Source organism: Chaetura pelagica, unplaced genomic scaffold (genome assembly GCF_000747805.2).
Source record: "Chaetura pelagica isolate M959 unplaced genomic scaffold, ChaPel_1.0 scaffold308, whole genome shotgun sequence".
Lineage (NCBI taxonomy): Eukaryota > Metazoa > Chordata > Aves > Apodiformes > Apodidae > Chaetura > Chaetura pelagica.
In genome coordinates, this window is record NW_009954442.1 from 1,599,666 (window position 1) to 1,617,585 (window position 17,920).

Genomic DNA, 17,920 nt, shown 5'->3' on the forward strand with positions numbered 1-17,920 from the left:
GAACAATTCTTGACCTGGGTAAAATTTTTCTTTTCTAAATTTCACTGTCAAATATTAGCTGTGTAGTCTAAGCTGTTGATCTGTATTTTTCCTGATCATTGATGTTGGTGATGTGTTGTAATATTCCTCTATTACCTCGTAGACCAGAACCTTACATTTGATATGACCAAAGTTAAGTAAGATGAATTGAACTCTAGAGAACTTGACGTACAGCCTAAGGCATCTCAATAAAATAATTTTCACTTCTAGTCATAAAAAGGAAACAAAGAAAAGTTGCTTTATGGAGAGCATAAATATTTTGCATGTGCATAAGGTGCTATATTTATCTGCTTAAGTATCTTCAGGGACTGTAAAAATAAAATATTATATAATAATTTAATTTCTGGAGAATAAGAACATAGTTTTATTTTACAACATTATGGTCAGCACTTGAGGACTTAAGTGGCCTATAAATTGCACTAAGTGTGGCTTAGGATTCATTTCCATTTCAGTCAGAATTCTTGAAAGCTGTGTTTTTAGACTTTTTATGAACCTGTGCTTTAAGTAATTAATATAGAGATTATATAAGCAACCTAGCTACATCTTGTAATAAAAACATAAACTTCTAACATGAATCTTAAAAATTCAGAAAATTAATATATTTGTATATTAAAAGAAATTTGTATATTACAGAAAAGTGTATGAAGTGGGTAATTAATCAGACCAAAGATTCACATTGTATTCTGCAGAAGTGTTTGGTTTTTCATGTTATCCTCTGTGTTTTTACCCTGCTGGTAAAAGTGTTTTTGTTGTGTATTTTATTTCTTTAGAACTTATGAATACTGGAGGAAAAAATCAAATACATGGGACCATAACCATCAGATATCTACCATGTTGTTCTGGGGATGAAGCATGCAATGCTTTCATGGTTTTGATAAATGAAAGTTAGCTGTGAGATTTTCAATCTCAACAATCTCTCTTTTTTCCTCCACCAGGAGGTATGGGCATGTTGGCGTGAATTATTGTCCTATTTGGATGCAGAAAATAAATGGTTGAATGAGGTTGAACTAAAACTCAAGGCAACTGAGAATATCCAGGGAGGTGCAGAAGAAATTTCTGAGTCTCTAGATGTAAGTGCTGACTTAAATAATTTCATATCACATGTATTGATAAATCGTAAATCACGTTGCGTTCATAACAAACTATAAACCATCATTACATGTGAACAAGATGTTCTAGTTTGATTTAATAAGGTTTTGAGTTAGAATCCACTGAACTGAGTGTAATTAACTCAGCTATGACCATGTTATAGACAATTTTTGGTGACAGTAAAATACATTTTCTTAAAAAATTTAGTCTCATAAAAGCCTCTTAAAAAATGTTGATGTCTTCAGAGACAGCAAGTTTTCATCCTAGCAGTGTAACTCTGTGTATTATTACTTAATTTTTATTCATGGAACCTTTCAAATTTTTTAGAAATAAAGATAATACTTTTCCTGGATCAAAATACAAAATGTTAAATTGAAAATGTGTTTGTTATTCAATTTCATCCATTCAGATACTCAAGCAAAATTTTTAAGTACACAAATACTCCCACTGAATGCACTGGGCATAGTCCACTTTTTTAAATCAAACACCCAATATATCGCTTTTTCAAAAGTTATTTATTTTTGGTAATAATAGAGAACTTTTGTTGTCAAGACATGGGTCAGATATTTTTTTCTTTTCTCTCTATTTTTATTGTGAATGAAAGGTGAAGTTTCTTACTTATATTTTTAAGGTGAATTGTGAGTGCTCTGTAGAATCTTATTTGCTGAAAAGAAAACAATCTACTATTTTACCTTTTGTCAGTCTTTGGAACGTTTAATGAGACATCCAGAAGACAATCGCAATCAGATTCGGGAACTGGCACAGACTTTAACTGATGGTGGAATCTTGGATGAACTGATCAATGAGAAGCTTGAGAAGTTCAATACTCAATGGGAAGAAATTCAGCAGCAGGTATATTTGATTATTTACCTGTCTTCACATTAAATAGCTGAGAGTAGCACCATTTAAAAAAAAAAAAAAAAAAGAGAGAGAAAGATATTTTTTTGGTATTGTTCCTAAACAGTAAACAAAGATTTATTTTAGGTTTTCACAGGTGTGGTGGGCTGACTCCAGTAGGTGGGCTGCTTGCTTACTCCCCAAGTGTCCTGGTGTGTTGTCAGAGGGAACTGGAAAGGCAAAAGGGAGAAAACACATGGTTTGAGAAAAAGACAATTTAATAAGTGAAAGAAAAAAGAGGAAAAAGCAAACGATGCAAAACCAATCACTCCCCAGCAGGAGACTGATTCCAACCAGTCCCTGTGCAGTGGCAACTTTGGAAAAACTCACCTCAACTGTCTTCTATTGCTGAGAATTATTCTGTATGGTACAGACACACCTCTTTGGTCAAGTCAGGTCTTACCCTCTAGTTGGAAGGGGCAGGGTGAGAAAAAAGTGGCCATGGTATTGTGCAAGCACTGCTAGGCAAGAGATGAAGCATCTCTGTGTTAGCAACACTGTTTTTGATCACAAATCAGAAACACAGCACCATACAGGCTGCTGTGAAGAAAATTAACTCCATCTCAGACAAAATTAGTACAATAGTTAACCCTAACATTCCGAAATTGAAGTGACCAACTACTGGATTTAATCTTCAATTGCATACTTAGAGATAATTTATTTGACAAAACTCTTATTTGAGGAGCAAACAATTTTCAAAATTGATGAGGAGGAAAAGAGCCTGGTTCCCTCTACTGCCTGGTGATAGTTCTGGTACAGCACAGGTATTCACTTAGTCCCATATTGCTGGACAGTGTCATAATGGAAAACAAAATTACTGTCTGTATACCTGCTCTTTTTATTTTATTTATATATATATACACACACATCTAACTTCTGATTGAAAGCAGATGCATTGTGTGAAATTCTCCTTCTTGGTATCTATTGGATTTTTTTCTGATTTGGAGGAGAAAACTGGGACTATATAGGGGGCTTTTAATGTGTCAAAACAGGACTTGTAAGTAGTCTTGTTGAGTGATAAGGGAATACTATTCAGTCGTCACAATAATAGTCATTAAATCTAAATTCATGCCAGCTGCAGGGGCTAAATGTGGAAAGTACCACAAGAGAATGTGTGAAATTCTGGTGACAATTTTGGTTAGTAGAGAAGCAAAATATATTAGAAATGTATTCACTGCTTTCCAATTTAATGGAAATGTAGATAAAAAGCAGGGAAGGGTACATCATCCCTATCACTTTTAAATCTTCATCTGATGTTTAGTAGTCAAATATTAGTGATGAGATCTCTCTATGAATAAGAACTGTAAAGAAACTTTCAATCACAAGTGATTTGGTTTCACCACTACTTTACTGTTTGTTTTCTACAACAAATATTTCATTAAATTTCTCACTGAAGTCTCAGGCACTTTTTTTCATAGACTACTGACACTGAATTTCTGTGCTGTTTGTGTAGTCTTGTTGAAATTCAAATAGCATGTGCTATCCTTACATAAAAATACATTGCAGGCATGTAACACTATTCAGCTTGTGTTCAAGGTCACTTCTACTTCAGAGAGACTAACTGGCTAAATTATTTATTTTTATTTGAATAATTGTCCAGGTAATTACCAAGACAACAAGCTCACTGATATGTAAAATATTTGTTCACTACTAATGCAGTAGTGAAATCAAAACCACTGCCATGTGAATGATGTGGCAAGACAATACAGCATTCCTACTGCAATAGAGATTAATTTTTAAAGATAGTTATGGGTTTTATGTTAGTATATCTTCTTTAATTAAGAAATATTGAGTGTGTTTTGTTTGCTTTTGAGCATCTGGGGCTGATTGATAAGCAGGATGTATCCTATCTTTACTTTTCAAAGACTGATTCACTTACAATTTTATATATTGGATATAAAAAACAGTTACCTAAAGAACTTCAAGCTGATATTGCAAATGGCTATAATCCCCCATAATGCTGAAAGTGATTTACACCCTGTCCAGCAAAGTTCAAAAATGTCAACTAGATATTCTTGAGACTATGCTTGCAAAAACAGTACAAAACATTATTTTTCAGATGGGCTTTATGCTAGGTTCTGCATTTATTCCTGGGGGCTCACCCTTAATTTCTTTTAGGACTCTCCTCAAGATTGCCCTTTGTTACTTTCAGAGAGCACACGTTCATCATTTGGCACTTTTTTTTTTTTTTTTTTTTTTCTGTTTTGTTCTCCTCTCAAGAGGAGAAAGAATTCTTCATGCCCCATCTCCACATGATTGCTTTGAAGGCTGCTGGGAGGGCTGCTTTTGCAAGTTCTGAGGCGCTATCAGTCTGCAGTGGTAACCTAAGGAAATAAAGAAGTCCACCTTGATATAGTTTTCAGTTTTGAAATACAGTTGATCAAAGATGAATATCACTTCATGATTGAAAGGTCAAATACTTGTAGCTACTTACTTTAAAAACACACTGTGAAATATTACTAGAATTTGCAGAATTACTTCTAGCTTGGAGAGTATAAAAATTCCTGGGCTATGCTATATCCAAAACTAATGCTTTGAATATCAGAAAAGGTGCTTTTAGTTGTAGTCTCAATACTAATCCACTGATTCAGGGGCGGGGGGGGGGGGGGGGGGAGGAAAAAAATAAAAACAGAGATGTTATAATGTATCTCAGACACATCCATTATAACACCAAAAATTAGGTTACATTTTAAAGTAATTTAAACAAATGATAAAGGAGATTTTTTATTTTAACTTTTTAAATATACCCTATGGTAACAACATTCCCCAAGAATTAGAGAGGGTAACTGAGGCAAAGAAAGAGGAACTAACATATTTCTGCCTGTCTTCACAGACCCCTTTCCATAAGCAGTAACATATAAACTAATTAATGAATTTGCTTCTGCATTACAAGTAAATATATCCAGTAGTGAAAAGTACTATAATTTTGTAAAGGTTTCATTCTGTTTTTCTCTGTAAAAGAATGTGTTATAGTCATAAGCAACTGTTTTAGCACCTCCAGCTTTCCTGATATTTTATCATGTCTCTCTGCAGCCTTTCCCTTTATATGGCATTTTATGCAGATAATATGCAATGTTACTATTCCCTCCATTTACCATTAATCCTTGTTAAATTGTATGCATATTTATGCAGTACCTCTTGTCATAAAAATTAAATATTCTGCTTCATCATAAAAAATAACTAAAAATCTACAAAAACCTATGGAGACATTAATAAAAAAAAAACAAACAAACACAACTTTTTTCTTTTTCTTTTCTCCTTAATTCAGATAGTGCCTAACAGCAGAGTTTTTTGTTTACTTTTACTTTCTTTGACAGCTGTCAACATTTCACTGGCTCGGAAATGATTAAACAGTTGGATATTTTCCTGAGATCTTCTATTTAGCAATTAACTGTCAGACAATTCTCTTTAGAGACTAAAGCCTTCAGCTTTATTGACTATGATTAGATAGCAGAGCTATAGTTTATTGTTATGTCCCCCATTTGTACTTTGCAATGTTAAACCAGGTATTTCTTCCACAGAGGAACAGAATAACAATAATCTTTCACAAAACAAAACAAAAACTAAACCCAAAATCCAAAAACCAACACCCCAAATCCCAGATTTATTTAATCATAAAATAAAATATTTGTATATTGTAGATATATAAACAACTTCAGCATTCACATGTCTTTTAAAAATACACATACAGAGATTTGCACATGCCAATGCATATGAGTTTTAAGGACAAATTTGAAATTCTGGTTTCTCAGATGTAAGGATGTAGTACTTCAGCCCCTGTTTGGGAAGCTCTAGGCCTTACCTCCATCAGTAGCTCTCATTTCCACTGAAAGAGAGGAAGAATACTCCTCCTTATTGTGGTATTCCCCTTGAATGAATTGATAACAACTCTGCAATGCCAATGATAGTGCCAGGGACCTTCTTAGTGAACAGGATTAAGTTTTTGAGTCAGCTGATATGTACTGGAGAAATATATTACGTGAGTGTATTATACCTGTTATAAGATTATTGTGAAGACTCGTTTCATTTATTGTGTGAATTAAACAGGGTCAGGGCAGAGGCTTGAAAGTGCATTCAGCTGTGTGGCTCTGCTCCCACTGCCACAATAGTTCACAACTTGGTCTGATGGTTCATTCATCCAAGCCATTGACATTTTTTGGAAAAGGTAGACTTTAACTTCACTTGAAAGATACACCATGTCACACAGGTTCTTGGGCTGTAATAAAATCCTCTCTGTGGACAATGAAAGGGGAATGTTTCATCTTCGTGTGTGCACATATATGCATATATAATTTATCTGACTTTATGCTTATTCCAAATCCAGCTATAAACAACTTTATTGATTTTACATGCTTTTGTATTTCACCAATGAGTTTGGGAATGTTTCCATTTTCAAGTTGTATTTGAGATCAAGATTTTTATATACATAGTTTCTGCTCATATAAGCACAGAGAGGACAACTTTTCAATCACCATGTACTTGTCATACAATTTGAAGACTTTTTGTGAATTTCTACTCAGTGATAACTACTTCATTGACTTATGCATGCAGCTGCTCCTGAGGATGGCAGCACATTTATCTATGCTTAAGCAAGTGTCTAGCTAGAAATAACAGTTAACATGGATCAGCATGTAACAAAGGTCCAAAACTTCAAGTATTGCTATAAAAGTAGTTCTTTAGAAGAACTTAACATGAAATTTATGTCCAGTATATTGAATTATCCAGAAAGTGCAGGCAGTCATTTTAACGACTAATGAGAAAGTAACTTTCTCAGTGTCTTGTTTTAAATTGTGAGTTTCCTCAACATCAGGAGTCTGCAGCCCTCAGTATGAATGAACTATGTAATGTAGGTTAGTCCTACCAGTTATCCAAAGAGATCAATCAGTCAAGGCAGAGGTATTCTTTCATGCTTCCAGGAGGATTCCTTTACCTGTGGGCAGTAGAACCTACTTGCTCTGTTTCTGATCTCATCTGTCTTTCAATCTACTCTGTAATGTTGCAAATGGAAAGGTAAAGAGTGATTGTTTCTTAGCAGGCTTAGAAATTAGTAGTAAGGAGTGCCAAGATAAATGGAAGCTGTCGATTTTAACCCCACTGCTTTCAGCAGGCTGAGAACATTGTAATATAAAATCTCAAATCACATGAAGGTAAATGTCATTATAAGTAGCAAGCTGTAGTACGGTACTGTGAAGTTACAGTTTTAATGGTTCATTTGGTCGGGTAATAATACCTTAGTGGCTCCTGTGCTTCCATTAACACGGCAGCGTGGGTCTGATATGTAAAGCTGCTCAGTTCCACAGGAGGTTCCTGGAACTGGCAGTGATAGAAGCTTATCTGATCAGCTGTTTTGAAATAGCACAAAGCAGCTTACAAACATAAATATAGTAACTACTGGTTAGATCCCTATCCTCTAACTAAATCAAACAGTTAGCAAGATTTCTCACAAGAAATAATCTTTTTTCATTTGTTAACTATGAAGCTCTGTAAGAATCTGAGCTCTGTGTAGAAGGTGCAGATATATCAAATATTCTTGCTGAATTGCTGAGTGAGATATTTTTGTTCAAGGCAAGAGTTTCATAATAGGTATGAAATCAAATTAAATTATAGCTGGCTTACCAAAGAGAAAAAGTGTGATTAGACTTGAAAAATGGCAGGACACCTAGCAATGCTATTTAAAGACTGCTTGTTTTCTCCCTCCTTTGATTCGTGTCAAAGTTAGTCACTTTATTCTGTGGTCAGCAGTCTGGCTGGGCTTGTACAGAGAAAAATTGTATTGCATTTGAGATTGCTGGTAGTTATTATGTGCTTTGTTTAAAGCAGAAACTCTGAAAGGCAAAAACTGTAGATTAAGTGAAAGATGAGTCCACAGGTAAGATGTAGTGACAGGTGGAAGATATTATCGGATTATTTATTACCTGGTAAATACCATATTAAACTGTTACAAATAATAGTTAAAGCTAACCTATTTATGTTAAGTGTTTAAACATATGTGTGTTTTAAGGACAATTTGGAAGGAGAATTTCTTGTTCTGGTTTAGTAAACCATAAAGTCAACTCTTGGGAAAGGAAAACATCCTTCTCAAAAAAATGTTTGTGTAAAAGATGATAGTAGGCAGTGCACTGTAGCACTTGTAGTGGACTAGAAACTAAAAGACACTCTGGTTAGAGTGATTATATGTTAGGCAAGTCCACCAAAAAGACAAGACAAGGATCTGTCTCTTTTTATTCCAGAGTAGGCATTGCCTCTGATCCAGACAGCTGTTTGTACTTCATGTAAGACAGCTCCTCAAGAGAGTCTTTATCCCTCTCACTTACTGAAGTGGATTGTCTTGGGTAGGATTGTGATGACAGTAACACTATTCTCAGTAAACAAAATCTCTTGAGGTATATAATAAGATCAGGAGGACTGCTATGCCTCAGAATAAAAGACTTCACTATCAGGATGGTTTCAATATGCAGCTTTGACAACTTTCACTCTGTATAGAAATCAACACATGCATTTGTTTTTCAGGGTCTTGAATTTTTTAGAACTTGTCTATGCAATCTGGGATTTTGTTTGTTTGTTTCTTACTGAAAAGAACTGAATGGGTGGCAAAAAGCTTCGCAACTTATCATACAAAAAGGTGGAATAGCACAAGTCAGGAGTACTATTTTTGATTCTCGGTCTGCATTTTCTGGAAAAAAAAAAACAAACCCAAACTGTGTAAAAAATGTGTTATATGCATTATTACTGTGAATATTTATAACCTTGTCATTGTTTTTAGGCTGTAAGAAGACAAAAGAGTCTTGAACAGAGTATTCAGTCTGCCCAGGAGACTGACAAAACCCTCCGCTTAATCCAGGAGTCTCTTGCTGCTGTTGACAAGCAGCTAACAGCCTACATTGCAGACAGAGTTGATGCAGCACAGGTCCCTCAGGAAGCACAGGTAAGTTATATATATGTTGAACTGATGTGCTTAATGTTTTTCTCAATCAACCTAAGAGTGATTAAGCTCACTTTAATACCAAAATTTTGTAACGCGGTCAGTATGAAAATGCAAGTAAATTTTAGGTAGGATTACTTTGAGAGGTTCAAGTGTTTTTTTAGTAAAGTCATATTTTCTTTCTGTTTTATAATATATACTTCTCCAGAAGATGTAAAGAACTGTAAATGTCATGGAACACTATGCAGGAACTTTAAAATGACAAGATAAGATATGTGACTAAAATTCAGTTTGCATCCTAGAAAGAAGAAACTCATAATCTTCATTATTCTTAGATAGCTCTTTTACAAAGTTGATTAAGTGACCTAGGGATTCTTACCAAATTATTGAAATATAGAAAACATTGTTAACTATTTAATGATGTGCACATAAATGTACTTAAATTTCAACATTTAAGGCTCATGTATGTTTAACAGAAACAGTTTTTCCCATTCCTTAAAAGCGGTTTATTGAGTATTTGAAATAAAATTGTACATCTAATTCTCAATTTTACTCTTTCATTCCTCTGTAACATCTACCTTACTGAAGCATTAAAGTGGTAAGAATACAAATTAAATAAAACTAAACATCTTGGGTATAAAATTTGGTACAGTATTATATACAGCAATTTTTCTCTAAATTCCACCTAAAGTTGGACTACAAAAACGAACAAGGCTACAGAGACATAGAAAACTAATGCTTTATAATGATTTTAGAGGAGGCATTCATTTGTGTCTTTTTCAGGCATGCTTGTAGAGTTTGAAATCATTGTAAAAAAATATTGTCTTTTATGGAATAGCTTAAATGATCCTAAATACATTCAGACCTGCATGTATGTAGCCCTGAAAATAATGTTTTCCCTCCTAAAAAAAATGAATTTTTCCATGTATTTTGAATTACAATGTAAATAGATGTAAATTTCAGTTACTATTCTAGTGTATGTGTTTGTAGGTACATGCAGTTATTTTATGTGTGTGTGTATGAATTAAAAAGTATATGTCTATTTAAAAGTTATTACATTTAGAAAATATACAGTATTTGCATTCAATCTTATTTTCAAACTAATTCTGATTTATTTACTTCTTACATCACTATAATACTAGGATTAGATTCAGATACATTATTGTTTTAATTTAAGTCCTAAACTGTATTAGCTATCCTATCACAGTTTAACGCAAGACCAGCAATTAAACATATGACAATAAATGCTCTCTATCCCCTCCCCCCCAGATCAGGAGAGAGAGAATAAGGAGAGGCTTTCCAGATTGAAAACTGAACTAGACAGCTTTCAATACTAATTATAAAAGAAAATATATACAAATATATACAAGTTTGTGCAGGAGTGTACAAAACCTCTATCACCTCCCCCCACCCCCAGCAACTCCCACGGCACTCCCCTGAGCTGCAGACAGTCCCGAGAAGGTCCCAGACTGCTTCTGGAGATAGTGGCAGGGCAGACAGGAGCCAAGGGTAGAGATACAAGGGTCAGAAATGCACAGGCCTAGGGATCAAAGAGATGGATAGGTGGAGTCCTCCCTGGATGCCAGTCATGGATGGAAGAAGAAGGGACTTGACTTCCATGATCCCTGAATTTATCATGTTAATGAGGTATATGGGATAGAATAATCTGTTTGGCCAATTTTGCCATTTGTCTAGTCTGCTCCTCCTTATGGGAGGATTCTAGATATGACTCTTCTGCTCTTTTGCTGTCCAAAGCTACAGTTTCAACAGGTGGAGCACTGTCCTTGGTATCTCACCAGTATCTGTAAATATTTGAGTGCTATCATTCTGCTAGGTAGAAAGCTTACTGCTAGTTTCAGTAAGTGAGCTGCTTAAAAGAGAGTTCACTGAAGAAAATAATCAGTAGAAAGAAAACTGGCTTGATCCTGGCTCAAACAAGGACACTGTCTGTTGACTGTTTTGAATTATTTTTCTTCTTCCTTAAAATATGAATAATGTAAAAAATTATCTAATGAAATAGGATACAAATCAGCATTTGTTAAAGATGTATCAGTTTAATTTCTCATCTTGCAATAAGAAAAATTTTATGTGAAAGTGTGCTTTTTTTCTGGTGTAATTGGATCCTGATGTTGTAGGAAGTTTGGAGGTGCTTCATATATCCCACGGACGCAGTCTATGTGCGTCCTCAGGTACAATCTTGGCAATGATCACAGACTGTTTAAAAGAAAATAATTCAGAACTTCAACAACTGAAGCAGCGTAAAACTCAACCTCTAATTAGCACATTTTCATGGGAAAATTTCAGCTCAGTGGTTTTGCAGATCTTGCTTTTGTTCTTGAGATTTTATTGTCTGATGACAAGTTCACCTGATTGTACTATATCCACTGTGGGAAAAGCAGCATAGAGGCTGCTGAGTTTTTCCCTTTCATGTTTTTGCTTTAAGATGCCAGTGGGACCTAATGAAAAAAACCTAATTAACAACTGAACACATTTAATGCAAATATTGAAGTTCTCTGCAGTTCAGTTGTGAAATTCTTTACAATTGGAGGGAAAGGGAATAAATTATTTTACTTAGATAAATATACTGAGTCATTCCTTCAGTGAATGGCCACGCCAACTGGTGGCAGAATAGGCACCTATTGAATGGCAACATCTCCTGTGGAACCTCTACTGGCACAATTCTTTTGTAGAGCTGAAAACAGTTTGATCATATATCCTACAACAGTGTCTGCACAGCTGGAATATTTCAGTCAGTGAAGTTGGTTTCTGGGTAGGGGTCAGTTAATCCATGCTGAGGGACTTACCAAACCATTCAGCAATATGTGTTGCATTTCAAAAAGCACTTATGGAGGAATTTATAACCAGAAAGCTGTTCAGCTTTTGGGACAATGTGTATTTGCTTCAAAATTCAAATCCACTAAAAGCTATGGTAGGAGGAATAATCTTTGGGTCAGCTGATGGCAATTAATCTCAGAAAACAAAATTGTATCTTGTAGTCTTTTCAAATTAAATTATCACTAGTTTATTCAGAGAGTTGACAGACGGAAAGGGGAGTTAACTGTGCTGTTCAACTTCTCCCTTGGATAATTTTTTAAATGTAAGTTCTGTGTGCTGCTTACTCCACCATGTGGCACTGAGATTTAGTGCTAGACAGTTACTGCTACCCAACAGTTTCTACTTACTGACTCATTTTGCGTACAACTAAAGAGGCTGTATTGAGACAAAACAATCTAACAGCAACTGCACAGATAAATCAGTTCATATTCCTCAAGGTGTAATGATGAAAAAAAGCTGGAATGAGGTAAAGCCTGAAACAATTTTCCAGAACAAAAGATTATTTTTGTATGCTTAGTCCCATTTTTCCAAAGTCTCTTTAATGTCTCTTTTCTGAAGAAAATACAGGAAATTAAGTCATCATCACAGGAATTTGCCAGCTGCACTTTTTTTTTTTTCCAAGTACTCTCTAACTGACAAAAAAAAAAAAAAATCTCTACTGAAAATACCACATTTCTATGACATATTTTTTTTCAGATAGTTATTTGCAGTTTTGTTAATAAATAACTTCATGTGGGAGACAGAAACTCCACTTTTTACATCTTAGTCTGAGTGATTACATGGCAGTTTTTATACCATGTATAACCCAAGAGATCCAAGTGTTCTGTTTTCAAGGAACTACCTGTCCGTAATGTATTACCCAGTGTTTCCATAAATCTTCACTTTAGAATGGAAAGCCTTTCAAAGTCTTTCATTAAGCTTCCCACGGAGAAAAACAGGTGATTCATGTTGAGGATTTGGCCAGTTTTTTTGTCACAGAGTGAAAATAACATTTTTGTACAAGAATAGGCTTTATAAACCAGGGTTTTCATTAGTAAATAGGAGTTTAGTGAATCGATTTTCTGCAATGGATTTTAAAGAGAGAGAGAAATCAGAAGAAAAAAAAGGATGAGTGTGGTTAATTGTAGCAACTTTATTTTAACCTTTTGCTTTGCTTTAGCAGAGTTTAATGAACTATATTTCATTAAATTTAGCTTTATTTTTTGGAACTTTATAAATCAGATTAAGACTAGTAAATTGGCCATTGTCATTGCAGTGGATACCTGTAAGAAATATTTCACCTTTGTTTCGGGTGACATGAGGCCTCCCAGTCTCCTCTCGGAAGGTGTATATGTATCACTTCTATCTTTCCTCATCTGGATTTGTTCAGCTTTTGTCAATTTATCAATCTGATGATCTTGGTGGCATTATCAATGTCAAATGCAAAGTAATTCACAGAATCACTTAGGTTGGAAAAGACCTTAGATATCATTGAATCCAACCAATAACCCTACTTTACCAAGTCCAGCCATATTCCCAAGTGCCAAATCTAGACGACTTTAAAACACATCCAGGGATGGTGGCTCCCCAGGCAGCATGTTCCATTGTCTAACAACTGTTTCAGTTAAAAAGTTCTTCCTAATGTCTTGTCTAAACCTCCCCTGCTGCATTTCCTTGAGGCCATTTCCTTTTGTTTTATCACCAGTTACTTGTGAGAAGAGACCCACACCTACCTCTTTACAATGTCCTTTCAGGTAGTTCCTCCCTGTGTTATGAATTTCTGGACACTAATATGCAATGCAATACATTGAGGTCCAGTGACATGATGTTAAGATGTCTTGGAGGATAATGTGCAGTATAATACAGATCTCCGGTGACCTGGCCATATTCCTGAAGTAACAGAACCAACAGTCTTCTTCCTTCTTAGGCAGTAGACAAAATAGACAAGAGTTTTCCCTGGTTCTGGAGTGGAAAATTATATCCCTGACTTGCCATGAATTTGCAAAATTGAATGAAAACAGACATTGTGGGCAGATGTTATAATTTATCTTCTATCTGGTCAGAATTGGTTAAATCTTTCTGCCTCTGAGCAGCAGTGATGAATACAAAAACTCTTTTCTTGCTGTAATCCTTACTTCTATTGTAAGGTTCTCTATAATGGTTTGTTCACTCTAATTCTGTATTTTGCTGTCAGAACAGGTAATCAGTATCCTGCAGAGCAATTTAAAAAAATATAGAACAATATCTGTGCGATGTCCCATAATATCTAATTGCTTAAACACTACTCTTATCTGTGTTGCCCTGTTCAGACCTATTCACTTAAGAACAGTTCAATAATATGGTTTCCGGAGTGTTTCTCAGGTTGAACAAAGTAAACTAAAAAATACAACCAAAAATCGATTAATTTATGAGATGCAGAAGCACCAGTTGAAATATTGGATGTAATCACTTTTTTCATGTAGGATAATGGCATTATAATACCTTTCCTGGTGGAGAAATACCTTTCTTTATTTCATAGGGTAATTATTCTCAGTAGTACTTGTTTAGCAATTCTGATAATAACAGTTTAACTTTTAATAAAAAAAAAATTAAAAGTGTGAATCACTCTGTGTTGTATCAATGTACATTCTGGGAATTCTTTTCCATTGCATTTCCAATAATAGTGAATTGTTTTGTTCAAGGTTGCTTTATGGTGAACCAACATAGCTGGTGCTTTTATTGTGATTGTTTGATCACACACTGGTTTTGCAGGAGATAACTAGAAATGTATATTATAAAATGGATTAAGTTAGTGTATTAATAAACTACATGCCATTATGCATATCTCATCTCTATTTGCCATATCTACAGATACTGAACATAGATTCTGGTCAGAAATATACCACAAAGTGTATACTGTTTCAGAGGTAACACAACTGTGAGATTAAGACATACAGGGTACTTTGATCAGTTTTCTCTTAAGTCTCATGGGTGAAAAAAAATAAGAAATATGAATAGTGAAACAGGTGACTTTTCTATTTGTATTTTTATTTTGTATGATTAATTTTTAAGTTTCTTCCCAATGAAGATAGTTACTTTCCTTCAGAATAAAGACATCTGTAATTTATTTTTTTTTGCCTACCGTTTCCTTAGCAAAATTATGTCACTGTTGTCACAATGTCAGGTATATATCTTTAAGCAGGAGAAGAAGGTTTTATTACGATCAAGAGAAACTAAACAGGATGATGAACAAGTAATTATTTGAATAATTTATTCTAATAATCCAGTATATAGTGAAGTACTTTTCTTTAATATCTTTCAAAATCAACTGTTCTTTAATATCTTTTCTTTAATATCTTTTCTTTAATATCTTTCAAAATCAACTGTTCCAAATAATATTAGCAACATAAACTTTTTCTTTAAACCCAGCTGATAACTGTCTTTGTTTTCCAATAGAAAATACAATCTGAATTAACAAGTCATGAGATTAGTTTGGAAGAGATGAAGAAACAAAACCGAGGTAAAGATGCTGGCAGAAGAGTGCTTTCCCAAATTGATGTGGCACAGGTACACAAATCCTTTTTCATCATTGTGCAGTGCCTTTGATGGTAAATCATGTTACAAGATTTGTCTTTACTTACTTTTTTCCTGAAGAGCATTCTCACTTATAAATAAATAACATACGCATTTCTCTTTTTTTAGCACTAAGTAACATTCCTAATTTGAGATATATTTGTTCTACTATATTACTTCAGTTATCTAGACAAAAAGTAAGCAATTATGAAAAAAAGTAATTGCAATGAGATTGTAAAACAACTGTTAAGTGACTACATTTATCCTGGCTGTGTATTACTGTAGTTGACAGTTAAATTCTGATTTTTAAAGATAAGGAAAAAGGACAATTGGCAAAATAAAAATCTATTTCTGCCGTAGTGATTTAAGACCTAGTAAGTACTATAAGGCTAAGAATTGTTATATGAAAGTTAATTATTTTCTGAGGAAGAGCTGTTTTTGGAAATTCAATAGTAATTTTTTTTGCAGAAGGAAATAATGCAGCAGACAAATGACATTCTTATTTCTTTATTACTCTCATCTGTCTTTTAAGGTAAACAGACTTTTAAAAGCAAAAAGATAGTAAGTTGACTCCCCTTACTGCATTACTAATTCCTAGTGATATTTTAACATTATTTAATGTAATAAAATACTAAGGAACGCCAGATTTCTAAAAATATTTCATGATCTCTATTTTTGCTTTATAATAACTGTGTATCCTTTCCTCCTAAAGAAGACATTTTCCTCAGATTGAAAAAAAAAAAAAAAAAGAAAGTTATGGTCTTTCCTTTTCTCCTATCAATTGTTGCTGTGCTCTATCTCTAGACCAACCAGGTTTGCCTGTTGACAATGAAATTTGAGTATTGCCATAAATTCAGCTGACTAAGTATTTTAAATTTTTAATTCTTATGTTACTCCTCACCAAAGATCCCTCTAGCCCAAAAAACATATCTTCAGTAGTAGCCAGAAGAGAGTGATGAGGTACAGCAAGTTGAACATTATGTGATACTCCCCCAGAGATTTGCAGCTGAGCAACTTCTGGGTCGGAGGTATTTAAAAACTCGTGTCTAAATATGCTGGAATTCTCAACTTCATTTGACAGCTAGTTACACAATTTAACTGGATGTTATGTGAAGTAGTCCTTCTCTGTAAGCATTGAACTTGCTGTCACCTTATCCATAAATTTTTAGAAACTGTTAATAAGAATTTGGTAGTCAGCCGCACTAATTTTACTCCCCTTCAGTTCTCTCTTTTCCAGAGTGATTGCAATGTTAAATCTTGCTGCGAAATCTAGATGGATATCTTTGATTGTCCTGTCATTCTACTCTACACATTTTCTATTTGTATGGTTTTTTGGGATGAGGTGATCAAAGTGGCAAATGTTATTCAAGCATGATCTAGCTTTATTAAATTGTTTTTATACTAGCAAGTATTTGCTTTTTTGTTCTTTATGTTCCTAATCATTACAAATACCCACATTTTTTGCTAGGCTGCTTTTAGGTAATTGAGCTGATATGTTCTTAATACTGTCGGAGATAAATATAAGTATATAATAGAACTATTATAGTTATCTATTTTAACTTTAATGAGAGTGATAATAGATAATTTAGATCCCACTTGTTTTATATCAAACATAGTGTTTGATAAGTATTGCTTAATTTTTAGATGAATTAAATATAATCTGCTTAGTATTTTTTCCTACAGATTCTCAGTATTATGAAACTCATCAGTGACTCTTCACAGGTGTCTTTCATTTTATGTGCCATTAAATACCATCGTGCTCTCTCTTTTCTGGATCATTTCTAATGTATCGACCAACACAAATTGTAGCAGATATGATGTGGCATTGCAAACTTCCCAAGTTCAAGTGTCTCAAAGAGATGAAAAACTAATTTACTATGAATTTATTGTATGCAAACACATTAAAGAAACATAAGACCATTTATTAACTACCCTTTGTTTCCTCTTTTTATTCAGTTGTTCAGTTATTCATTGAGGGAAATACTTCACTTCTTACCCCACTGGATTTCAGTTTCACTATTTTATGGGGTAGTTGTTGGAAGGAACTGCTGGAAATCCACACAGTTCTCTGTTACCCAGAATTGTCTTCTGCTTATGATTTCTTTCCTCCTTTGCAGAAATCTAATAGAAGTGGGAACCCTTTTTAGTCATGCCTATGTATAGGGTAATTCTATTCCTTGTACTTTTTCTTAAGTTTGTGTGGTACAGGCAACACTGTATTGATAAAAATTGTCCAGTACCTGACGGTTAAAAAAAATAAATAGGGTTTTTGTAGATACTGAATTGCTATTACTTACCCTGTTTCTTAATGATGTGGTTTTTTTTTTTTCAAATGGTTGAAAAACTTATTCTACTAGTACTTTTTCTCTATTTCTAAAGAGAATTTAGTTCTTATTCAAGTACACAATTAAAATGATCTATCTTAATTTATTCTTAATTATTTCCCCTCCTCCAGAAGTTGGGATCATGTGAGCAAGCAGTATGGACAAAGATAACAAATTCTGAAGATTGTGAAATTAGAAGTTAAGCTTGTCATATGCTTTTCTGCATTTAATTTCCTTTGTTTTTACTCTAGGTTGTTTCTTAAAATTGAAATAGATACTAATT

General features: G+C 34.0%; 1 protein-coding gene across 1 annotated transcript in view; it reads left to right on the forward strand.

Annotated features, from left to right (window-relative positions):
* Nucleotides 1–17,920, forward strand: part of DMD (dystrophin) — a 909,379-nt gene that overhangs the window by 244,890 nt on the left and 646,569 nt on the right. The window contains exons 27-30 of the mRNA XM_010004489.1: nt 975–1,109; nt 1,831–1,980; nt 8,789–8,950; nt 15,197–15,307. Of these exons, the coding sequence (XP_010002791.1) occupies nt 975–1,109; nt 1,831–1,980; nt 8,789–8,950; nt 15,197–15,307 (558 nt within the window). The remainder of the gene's footprint in view (nt 1–974; nt 1,110–1,830; nt 1,981–8,788; nt 8,951–15,196; nt 15,308–17,920) is intronic.